Genomic DNA, 12,131 nt, shown 5'->3' on the forward strand with positions numbered 1-12,131 from the left:
GCAGCCATGGAGGGCGCTTCCTTCGGAGCCGGGCGTGCCGGCGGGGCGCTGGACCCCGCCGAGTTCCTCAAGCGGCCCCAGACCGTCCTCCGCCTCATCTCCGCGGTAAGGGCCGGGCCGGGGGCGGGGGGCTTCGAGGCGTCTGTTCTGCGCCCGGTGGGCACACGCAGGGGCCGCCTGGAGACGGGCCAGAGGCGCCGCGGTCTCCCCGGCCCACGCCGCAGGGCGATGCTGCCCCCCGGGGCGTTTGCCGCCTGCAGGTGCGACTGGCCCAGGCTCGCGCTCCCGGGCTGGGGCTGGGCTGGGCTGGGGGAGCGCGGGGCGAAGGGCCGCCCGCAGCCGCACCCCTGCAAGGGCGTGTGCCGCCAGCCGCCTCTGCCCGCTCCCGCCGCCGCCCTCGGCCGCTGCGCCCCCTCGCCCTCCGCGCTCTCCAGCAGGCAGCCGGAGGCTTGGCTGTGGCCGGAGCCGGAGGTCCCGCCGGGAGGCGCTCGGGGCGGGGGAGCGGGGGGGGGCTCTGGAGCCCGCGGGCGCCCGGCCGGGCCCTGGGCACAGCCAGCTCGAGCTTCTGCTCGGGCGGCCGCTTCGCTGCCTCCAGTCCTGGGTCCCGGCCCCGGCAGCCGCCTCGATGCCCGGCGCGGCTGTTTCTGCGGCGCCGCTTAGCCGGAGAGCTCCGGGCAGACGGGCCTTCCCGCGAAGAGCGCGGCGGGGGAGGCGGCGGGGAGTCGGGGCAGCCGCGCACCTCCGGCCCGGAGCCGCGGCTGGGCGAGCGGGGCCTTTCCCGAAGGGCGGGCGGGCGGGCGGCGCGTTTCTTTCCTTCGCCCCGGGCTCAGGTGTCGGCCGGCGGCTTCGGGAGGGGGAGGCGCGCCTGGCCTGTCGCCCCAAGCCGCGTCCGGCCCCGCCTGGGCTTTCAGAGCGAGGCGCCTTTGCCGGGGGCGCTGCTCGGCTTACCTAGGGACTTGGGAGCCCCGGGAAGGCCCGCTGGGGCGGGGGGGGGGGGTGCGCAGGGAAAGAGGCAGGCGGCGGGTTTCTCAGAACCGATCACTGGCCAGGGCGGCGGATCATTCGAATAGTCCAGATGCTCGTGCCCGATTGAACTGGAATCAGTGGGGGGAAATGGGGGCATCTGCAGAAAAGCCTTTGCCCCTTCAACCCATCTCCGATCGATGCCTCGGAACACAGTCGAGCTTCTCTGTAGAGACCACTCAGAGATAGGCCTCTGCCCCGTGAGCCTTCCCACCCGAACCTCCCCAGTGCCTGAGCCGCTTGGTTTGGACCCTGTTGCTGCTGGTGCTCCCACGGGCTCACCCGTTGCCTCTGCTCACAAGGCAGGGGCGATGATGGGTGAACCTGGGCTTGGTTTCAGTATCATCCTGGCCCGGTCCAAGCTGAGCGGCCCCTGCAGCTGGGGCTCATCTTGGTCTGCTCCAGGGCAGGGAGTGGCCCACTGGGAACTTTTCTGGTAAGGTAAAAGGCCGATTCACCCTGGCATGTGCATTCAACGATGACTGAACTGCTTTAAGCAGTTGTGTGAATTAGCCGTTGAGGTGCACGTCGCTAGGAGGAAAGACTAGATAGCCAGAAACAAATAGTCTTGCAATGATCCATGGGGAGGGGTGGGGTGAGTTAGTGGGTATTTAAACTGGCACACTGGCTCACATATCCCTTTTCTCCATTTGTTAAGAAGGGGGGGCGAGAGAACAAAAACAATTCTCTTCCAGTGTGCAAGTGCTTTTCTTTCTGAATCCCCTGAAGAGGATCCTTTCTCACTGTCCAGGGTCAGGGAAATGTCTCCTTAAAAGCCTAGAACAAAGTCTTCCACACCAAAGTCAACACTTCATTTTAGCCAGAAAGCTTTCTCTGCCATTAGCCAGTGCCGGGCCCTAATATATGGCCGGATGTTAATTCTTTCTGAACTCCTGGACTGTTTAAAGAAGAGGGTGCCTTTGCATATGTGCTCATCCCTCTCTGCCCAGCCACTGTACCCAGCCTCTGTGGCCCTGGATTAGAGCACCAGGTACCCAAACTGGATACTGGAGGTGCAATTTTGCATGTTCTAAAATGCTCTCCCTGGAAGTTATGGTCCTACCCTAGAAGCTAGCTATGACTTGTAGGGAGAACAGGCACTCTGCACATGTTCAGCCTCCCTTTTACTGCCTTGCATATTCAAAAATTGACACCGAAGGCAGTTTCCAGAGCCCAAGCCACAGTAATATACTGGGTAGGCCTAGGATTTTTGCCTAGACAGAAACTTCACACTCATTTTAGGATTCCTTTGCTCCCTCCAGGCCTGCCTGTCATATATGCCTCCCGCATATCTGCCGTGAATGTATGTTATATCTGACTCTGGTCTCTGAGAATATGGGAAGTTCTTTATTGCTATAATGCCAGTAGCTTATCTTGCAAGTGTTTACTTTCTCTTTCTTGCTCCACTGAGCCAGTGTCCTTGAATGCCAGTTGAAACTGGCTCGGGATGTAGCCTTCTTGAGAACTAAAGATAAGTTCATCTTTCTCACTGTCTAGTCTAAAACAATGTCTCACACTGTCTCACCCCCACCCCGCCCCCCCACCCCAGCTAATGATCCTTTCCCCACAGGCGGAAATATTTCCTATAACTAACACTGCTGGCCCTATCTATGTCACTTCTGCCAATTTCACTGTCTGAGCACCTTGTACTGAATGGATCTCTAATAAAGTTATTTCAACTGGAACACCTGTGTGTTAACTGTGGAGTCCCCATTTCTTCTGGGACCGGAACCATGAACGAGATCACTTGCATGATTGTGAGTTAGTCGAATGCAGGAAGCCGCGATGACCCAGAGGACCCAACAGCCTACCCTAAATACCCCACCGGATGGTGTGGGCTCGGTGCAGCGGCTGCGGCACCGACACAAGTCGAAATGATCCCTAAATGGACCACAGGAGTGGAGTTACCGGGGAACCAGTAATTCACCTGGAATCAGAGCGACTCTTTGGAGATGAGACGACCGGAAAATCCATGGGCAAACCCATACACAACTTCAAGCCCCACAGGAGAGAACTCGGGGCAATCTTGAAGAAGGGGGCCAATCATCAGAGTTGGCTAGTGGCCACTCCATGGGAGTGGGCGCCCCGAAAGTTGGCGGGTCAGCCAACCCACAAACAGAAATTGTGATGACAGGGCATGGTATTTAGTCACAGTATGGTGGAATTAGAAGAGCTCCTCAAGTTAGAAGAAGCTCCTACCAACCTGGTAAAATCTCCGAGGTCGGGGGATAAATCAAGCACTACAGAGAAAGAACCCCCAGGGGCTGATTCTAAGCAGCTGCAAGCTGTATGGGGGGAAATGAATGAATTAAAGAGGGATGGTGCAAGTGATGCAAGGAATACAAGGCATGATGGGTTGTATGCCGGTGATGGGGGCACCCCCAGGGCTGAGGCCCGATGGAGATGGAACCGGAACAGGCCAGGGGGGTAGCTTACAGGGACCCCGTCGCCTTCCCCCCTGTTCCTCCCCGGAGAGGTCCGCTTAGACCCATGGGGAGCCAGCCGGTTGCTCCTCCCACAAAGGGGCCCGGTGGTCCTGCCGCCACAAGGAGCGCCAGTATGGCCAATAGGGTTTCCCATGCATGGTCAAGCGCCAGCCAGAGGCCCGGCCATCCTGCCGCCTGGAGGCATACCAATTGGAGCACCAGTACAACCCATGCTTCTGGTTCAACCTCTCCCTGTTGTGCCGCCACTGGGGATACCAGTAGCACCAGGAGGCCTGGTTATCCTGGCACCCAGAGGTGTACTGATGGAATTACTGTTACAACCCATGTCACCGGTTCAACCCCTCCCAGCTTTGCCGCCAGTGGGGGTGCTGGCCGCACCAGGAGGGGTCCCTCAAGCGATAATGCCCCAGTATGGATTGCGGAAATTAAAGGCACAATTTGATGGGGACCCCAACAGATTGGGCTACTTTATAGTGCAAGCTGTGGAATTTTTCTGAGAATGGGGCCACTTCTTCCCAAATGATCCCAGCCGGGTAAGCCATCTAGTGTCCCGTCTGGGGGGGTCGGGCGGCGAAGTGGTATGTCTCCTTATGCGAGGCCAAGGCCCCAGAACTTCAAAACCTTGAGGCGTTTGTGCGAGCGTTGAGAGCCCGGTTTGAAGACCCGCTGGAGGGAGAATGGGCCCAGATGCAACTGAAGCGGATGCAACAAGGGAACCGTCCGGTTCGTGAATGTGCTGCAGAGTTCAGGCAGTATGCAGCGAGGGTGCGTGACTGGTCTGAAGGGGTCAAGATCAAAGTTTTCCAGGCCAGCCTGAACCCTGACCTGGTGGCCAAAGCCTTGATGCAAGACGATCCCGCAACCCTGTTTGAATGGATCCAACTGGCCTGCGAGGTTGAAAACTGAGACTAGGTGGTGAAGCTTATAAAGGTGCAACACCAGGCGACTACCAAAAAACCCCCATGGGAGCGGGGAGAAAAGAGAAGACCTTCACCCTCCATTCCACAGACACGGAATGAGGCCTCCGCATGAGGAAAGGACTATGCCTACAATGTGGGGGAGTGGGGCATTTCGCCACTGAATGCCCGGGGAGCAAAAAGGGGCTGATGGAGGGAAGCTGCTCAACAAAATCAACCACCCCACCGGCCACCAAGCCACCAGAAAGAACTCCCAAGAAGAGAAGAGAAGGGGCAATTGGCCTGAACGCTACAGAGGGGTCAAGTGAGGAACCTTCGGAAGAAGAAGAAACTCCTGACCAGCCGGCGGGAAATGCCAACGACCTGTTGTGAGGAGGCCCTGGCGACAGGTCCTGCAGAGACTGCCACCACCTGAGGTGAGACCGAAAGGGGCATTACTTTACATGCCAGTGACTATAGTTAAGCCCCAACGGGAGGGCTCACATTAGAGTGCGAGCCTTAATTGACTCTGGATGCACTTGGGATCTGATTGCCCCAGCTCTAGTCACAAGGTTGGGGCTGAATGTGTGTAAATTAAACCACCCCATTGTGTTTGAACAGATGGACGGGTCCCGAATGAAAGGAGTCCTGGCCAATGTAGAAACTGAGATAGGCCCAGTGAGAATGGAGAGCCATTGGGAAGCCAGGACTTTTGTAGTAACTGACATCACCAAATTCCCACTGGTGTTGGGAATACGATGGCTATGGGACCATGACCCGTACATGAAGTGGAAAACTGGAGAGCTGTGTTTTGCAGGGAGGGGGGGATTGTCGAAGTCATGTAGGGAACTCGGAGTGGGTACCTAGCGCACCCCCCCCCTTAGAGTCTGCTCTATTAACTCAGGAAGAGATTGAGCAAATTCCCCGTGAATACCAGGACTTGAACCATGTGTTTGGCGAGGAGGAAGCTGACGAACTCCCCCACCCTCATAGGGCTACTGACTGTGCCATAGAGCTAATCCCGGGTCAAAAACTGCCAAAGGGAAAACTATACTCAATGAGCCCAGGGGAGTGTGAGGAATTGCATAAATTCATTGACAAAAACCTGGCCAGAGGATTCATCCACCCGGCTAACTCCCCTCATGCTGCACCAGTACTGTTTCGTAAAAAGAAGGACAGGGGGTTAAGACTGTGTACTGGTTATAGGGGGATTAATGCTGTGTCGATGTCGAACGCTTACCCCATCCCCCTGATTAGAGATTTGTTGGGAGTGGTGTTTCAAGGGAAATTTTTTTCGAAACTGGATTTGCGAGACGCGTACTTCCAAGTGAGAATAAAAGAGGAGGATGAATGGGAAACAGGTTTTAACACCCCCTTGGGACAATTTGAATACAGAGTCATACATTTTGGATTACAAGGGGCTCTGGGGGTGTTTATGAATCTAATTAACGAAGTACTACACAAATATTTGTATAAGGGTGTGGTTGTTTATCTTGATGACGTGTTGATTTATTCAGAAGATTATGAGTCCCATATAAAACTAGTACATCAGGTACTAATGACTCTCTGGAACAATCACCTGCTGGTGAAATTGTTTAAACATGAATTCCATAAAGAAGAATTGGGTTTCCTGGGATACAGAATATCAAAGCAGGAGCTAAAAACGGACCCCGCTAAAATTCAAGTGGTGGTGCGGTGGGACCCCCCCAAAACCAGGAGACAATTGCGATCGTTCCTGGGGTTTGCCAATTTCTATAGACCTTTCATCAAATACTTTGCTCAAATTTCCTTACCCTTAACCGACCTGTTAAAAACCAAGGGTAAAGGACCATAAGGGGTGAAACCCAGTGCTGAATTAAATTGAACTAAAGAGTGCTAAGAGGCTTTTGAGCATCTAAAGACTTTATTCACTTCTGAACCAGTCCTGCGCCATTCTAATGAGAATCGAAAGTTCATTGTACAGGTAGACGTGAATGATGTGGCCATGGGAGGAGTCATTTTACAAGCAGATGAGGAGGGGAAACTGCACCCCTGTGCCTACATATCAAAAAAATTCTCAGAGACCAAACAGCTCTGGGTGGTGTGGGATAAAGAAGCTTCAGAAGTTAAACTGGCTTTATGGACTTGGAGACATTGGTTGGAGGGGGCGAAGGTGCCATTTGAAATTTGGACTGATCACAAAAATTTAGAAGCATTGCGCACCTTGTGAAAATTAGGCGCCAAGCAACTCTGGTGGGCGGAGTTCTTTTCCAAATTTAATTTCACGCTGAAGCACCTCCCTGGCAATTCTAACTTCCTGGCTGACACCCGTCATGCATGCCGCAACATGAAAGCCAGAGAGAGGAAGTGATAGACACAATGTTCTCACCAACACAGTTGGGGGGGGGGCAGTAACCAACTGAAGCCAGGCAAAGCGATTGGAGCAGAAATCTCCAGCCATGAATTGGGAGGAGAAAGCAAAAAATGAAGCAGAGAAGGAGAGGGACACCTTACCTAAAGACGGACTGGAAAAAGGAGAAGGGGGTGGATGGTACCATCACGGCAGACAGTACATTCCAGCCAGTTTGAGAGGGGAGGTGTGGAAACACTGCCATGATTCTGTATTGGCCTGCCACTTTGGCTATTTAAAGACACTACATTGAATTCAGAGACAATTTTGGTGGCCAGACACGAGGAAGGACATCTCTCAATATATATCCACTTGCCAAGTGTGTTTAATGGGGAAACCCAGAGTGGGAAAGCCACCAGGTCTCCTACGGCCCCTAGAATCCCCCCCTCGACGCTGGGCGGTGGTCTCCATTGACTTTATAACTGATCTTCCCCCTTCAAAATGGAAGACTGTAATGCTAGTGGTGGTTGACCTGTTTTCCAAGCAAGTCCATTTCATCCCGTGCTCCAAAATCCTAACCGCCAAGAAATTAGTCACTCTCTTCATGCAACATGTGGTCGGGCTCCACTCATTTCCGGACAAGGTGATATCAGATCGTGGAGTCCAGTTTGTTGCCAACTTTTGGCAGGAGCAATTAAAAGTGGCTGGAATTGAACAGGGGTTTAGCTCCACCCATCATCCCGAGACCGATGGACAAACCAAAAGTGTTAACCAAGTGTTAGAACAATTCTTAAGATGCTACATTAATTACCAGCAAGATAATTGGACCGAGTTGCCAAATATTGTTATAACAAAACAATACACAGTTCCACAAGTGCCTCCCCCTTCATGGTAGCACATGGTTATGAAGGCACAGCAATGCCTTTTGTCAAAACCCCTCGCAGTAAGGCACCCGGGGACCTGGGGAAGTGGTGGTCTAAGTTAATGGCTCAATGGGAATGAATTAAAAAGACTCTAGAAAAAGCCAAAGAGGATTACAAAAAACAAGCTGATAAAAGAGATCGGCTCCATGGACAAGTAGGAGACTATGTGTACATTTCCACAAAAAATCTCAGAGGGGAGCAACTCAGCAAAAAACTAGGGTGGAAATTTCTGGGGTCATTTCAAGTCAAACGGATAATCAATGAAGTGACGGTAGAAGTGAATTTGCCCAAGAACTTAAAAAACGTCCGCCCTGTATTCCATTTCAGCCTTCTGAAGAAAGCACCCCCTCCTGACAAATGGCATCCAGACCGAAGAATTCCTCCCCCCCTAATAGTGGATGGACAACTACACTACGAAGTGAAAGACATTCTGGACTCTAAGTTGAAACGGAGAAAATTGTTTTACTTAATTCGCTGGGAACATTTTGATTAGGGGCAGAGAGAATGGGTACAAGCTTCAGATGTAAATGCCCCCAAACTTATACGTAAATTTCACAAGGCTTATCAGCATAAACCGAGTCTTTTGTGGGAATGGGAGGACTCTTGGGGAGGGAAGTACGTCATATATGCCTCCTGCATATCTGCCATGAATGTATGTTATATCTGACTCTGGTCTCTGAGAGTATGGGAAGTTCTTTATTGCTATAATGCCAGTAGCTTATCTTGCAAGTGTTTACTTTCTCTTTCTTGCTCCACTGAGCCAGTGTCCTTGAATGCCAGTTGAAACAGGCTTGGGATGTAGCCTTCTTGAGAACTAAAGATAAGTTCATCTTTCTCACTGTCTAGTCTAAAACAATGTCTCACACTGTCTCACCCCCCCACCCACCCCCACCCCAGCTAATGATCCTTTCCCCAAAGGTGAGAATATTTCCTATAACTAACACTGCTGGCCCTATCTATGTCACTTCTGCCAATTTCACTGTCTGAGCACCTTGTACTGCAGGGGTGGGGAACGTCCAGCCCGCGGGCCGTATACAGCCCACAGAGTCATTTGGACTGGCCTGCGGAGAGCGGCGGAGCTGTGGGCGAACCCCCCCACTCCCACCCTTCTCCCCCACTCCCACTTACCCACTTGGTGGGGGGCGCGCTCCCTGGGGCGCCCCCTCTCCGGGGGGTATGCTCCCGCACCACAAGAGCAGGCAGTGGCAGCGGTGAAAGGAGGCCGCTCTTGCTGCTGCCGCTGCCTACTATTGTCAGCGCTGCCTGCTGTTGTCGCTCCCGAGAATGTCCCGCAGCACTGGCAAAAGTGGCCTGTCCTGCCTTGGCGAGAGCAAGTGGCAGCGGCGACAGTAGGGGGCACTGGTGCTGGCGACAGACCTGCTGCTGCTGCTGCTGCTGCTGCCACCAGCACCACCACCACGAGTGGGCTGCAGCAGTGGCGGCAAAGAGCAGGGGGACACAAGTGCCCTTTCTCCCACGCGTGTGACATTGCTCCCGGAAATGACATCATCACGCAGTGTGCGTGATGACGTGATTTCTGGGAGCGACATCAAGCGCGGGAGAAAGGGCCCTCCCTGCATGGGACAACATAAAGTTGGCCCTTGGCGGGAAAGGGTTCCCCACCCCTGTTGTACTGAATGGATCTCTAATAAAGTTACTTCAACTGGAACACCCGTGTGTTAACTGTGGAGAACTTGGGGATCTAACTGCCAGGGACTGACACTGCCCTTTCTCTGTCATTCATTCACGTCGCCACTCTCAGAGCTAAAACACACAAGACGAATTACACGAGGACACTCATGTGAGTCGCAATATTAGCCAGGAAGCTGAGTTCTAAAAGACAGATTGGAAGGCTTTGTTAATTCCCCCTCTCTACAGAGCCAGGGAGGTAGCTCCTCAGAGAGTTCGTTTATTTCTTCTTTGGCTTTGGAAGGGTCTCTCAGTTTCACCTCCCCTTTTAGGAGGCAAAGATGAAATAAAGAAACTCTCTGAGGAGCATCTTTGCTGGTTCTGTAGAGAGGGGAAATTGACAAAGCCTTCCAATCTGTCTTTTAAAACTCGGCTTCCTGGCTAACATTGCGACTCACATGAGCCTCCTCGTGTAATTCGTGTTTTAGCTCTCAGTCTGGCCCTTCAAGCTCTCATTTGTGTAATTGAAGCCAGAGTATACTGGTCTTTATTGCCACCGGGACTTTCCCTGGCATGTGAAAGAGAGAAGCCACACGTGGCCCACTGGGCAGGCAGGTTGCTTCTCTCTCTCTCGTGGGGGGGGGGCTCTTTTCCAGGGCCATTTTTCCTTTCCTTTGTGCTCATGAATTGAAGATTCCCTTCCACTTTCCAGAGGAGGTCCGATCCATGGTAGGACTTTATTTTTTCACACAATCCTTGTGGAAAGGAAGAATCTTCTTTGGTAGTGTGCCTATGGATTCATAGATCCAGAGGATCTATAGATTCATGTTAGCATTACAAACCTCTTGGTGGGGACAGGAGTTCTCCCAGAATTACAACTGATCTCCAGACTACAAAGATCAGTTCCCCTGGAGAAAATGGCAGCTGTGGAGGGTGAACTTTATATGGTGTGGCATTCCTGCTGAACTCCTGCCACTCCCCAAACTCCACCCTCCCCAAAATCTCCAGGGATTCCTCTACCTGGAGATGGCAACCCTAGTTCCTATGCTTGATACGTGCCACATGTTGAACTTCTAATACAGAAAGTGCTTATGTGTAGGAAACAGTGCACGGTCTCAGTTTGCAAGCGATTCCCCCACTCCACCAGTGGTGATGAACTCCCACGTATTGCTATGCATTCAGGAATGGGCTGTTATGTTTCCAACCCAACTTTACATGAGGGAGGTTGTGTCACATTAAAGTTTACCTGTCTTTAAGTGATACAAAGATTTTATTGTTCAGATGAGAGATGGGGAAAACTGGAACAGTCTGCTTGATTGGTGGGGGAAACAGGAGACGGAAATGGTTCGTATGGGTGCCCTGAATGAGCACACACCCACACCCTGCTTGGGGGACTGCATTTTGGAGCGGATGCCCGTTGCCAGGTGTTTCTGCCTAGCCAAGTAATTCTTTAAAGCCAGCTTGCTGCTGAGGAGATGGCCATTTGCATGAATGTAAACAGTCTCTCTGGTTCCAAACACATCCTACTGGATTGCTCAATGAGAGAGCTGTCTTTTGTTTCCAGCAGATCAAGACATGCATGCCATGTATGTCCAAAGCAGATTTATTTCTAGCTGCTTCTATAAATCAAGCGGCCTTACCTGGCTTGAAGCAAGTCTTTGGGGGTTAGGGACTCATTTAAACTGTGTGCAATCAGGTATAAAGACACCTGCAAATGAATTGGGAGCAAAAGGGCCTTGACACATCAGCGTAAACCACGGTAGTTTTTGCCTGAACTTATTCATTATTTTGATATTGGCAAAATAAGTTTCCTGGAACGTTACGTTGCTGGAAAGTCCCCAGTAGTTTCCTTACTTGCTTTCTCTTTGCAGTAGTGATGATGCCTTATAGACAGCTTTAGCCTTATTTGTGAAGTAAGATGAAACCCTTTACTATTTTTTGAAGGTATACAGCTTTTGACTATTACTTTTACTAACTTTCACAACTATATAAGTAGGGTCTTTTCCCCCTTAGCCAGGAGGCCCATTCATTTTACTTGTGGAAGCTGCAGTTCTTCTCAGTGTTCTGTGGCTGACACCTTCTCTTGAATTCTGTGACATCATAGCAGCTAAGCCAATAACAATTGACAGGCAGGCAACAACTAGTTTTTAACTGATGCTGTAGGTAGAGGTCCTTGTCTTACAAGCAGTCTTATGAAATTAAGTGCAAAAAAAAAAGGAAAAGGAAAAAAAGCAGACAGTCTTTGCTAACACCAGAAATGCTTTCCTTCCATCTATGCATTACAGCTTGAGTCTGTTTTGTGTTTTAAATAGGACCAAGGGCGTTGTATCTGTTTGAGATCTGTGTGTTCTGAACAAGATGTTGGGGAGGGGGTTGAACAGATTGGCAGTAAAACCAGAGAAATGCCAGCCAGCTAATTTTTCCTCAGTGGAAAGGAATGGCTGAGTTTCCCATTTGTGTGTCATGCATCAGAGGCTTAGGTCCAGGGCAGATTTTATCCCTCCAGTGCCTGGTGCCTTGCACAGGTCAGTGTCCTGAGAATTCCCAGCTTTAAAAGAAACAAGCAACTGTACAGTCCTTGTTGTTTGCTAGTAGATAGCATTTAGAAAACAGGCAGGCAGGCAGAGAAAGAGAAGAAGCCAAATGGATGGTGGTAATAAATTTCATTTGGCACTGTGATTCTTTTGGTGTTTCTCTTCAGCTTTATTCTTATTTTTGATATTAGCAACTCATGATAAATGCCACAATCAGTTCCTGGTTTTGTTCTGGTAGACGGAATAGAGCTTCTCCACCTTCTGCTTCCAATTATGCAATCTATTTGGTTTCTGTATTGGTCACCCAGTGATTTCCACGTGTACAATCGTCTTTTCGGTTGCCTGAAGCA

At 51.4% G+C, this 12,131-nt stretch overlaps 1 protein-coding gene across 1 annotated transcript in view; it reads left to right on the forward strand.

Moving 5' to 3' along the window:
• SYNGR3 (synaptogyrin 3) overlaps nt 1-12,131 on the forward strand; it is a 36,230-nt gene continuing 24,099 nt past the window's right edge. The window contains exon 1 of the mRNA XM_054992302.1: nt 1-105. Within this exon, the coding sequence (XP_054848277.1) occupies nt 7-105 (99 nt within the window). The 5' untranslated portion in view covers nt 1-6. The remainder of the gene's footprint in view (nt 106-12,131) is intronic.

Source organism: Eublepharis macularius, chromosome 12 (genome assembly GCF_028583425.1).
Source record: "Eublepharis macularius isolate TG4126 chromosome 12, MPM_Emac_v1.0, whole genome shotgun sequence".
NCBI classification, from domain to species: Eukaryota; Metazoa; Chordata; class Lepidosauria; order Squamata; family Eublepharidae; genus Eublepharis; species Eublepharis macularius.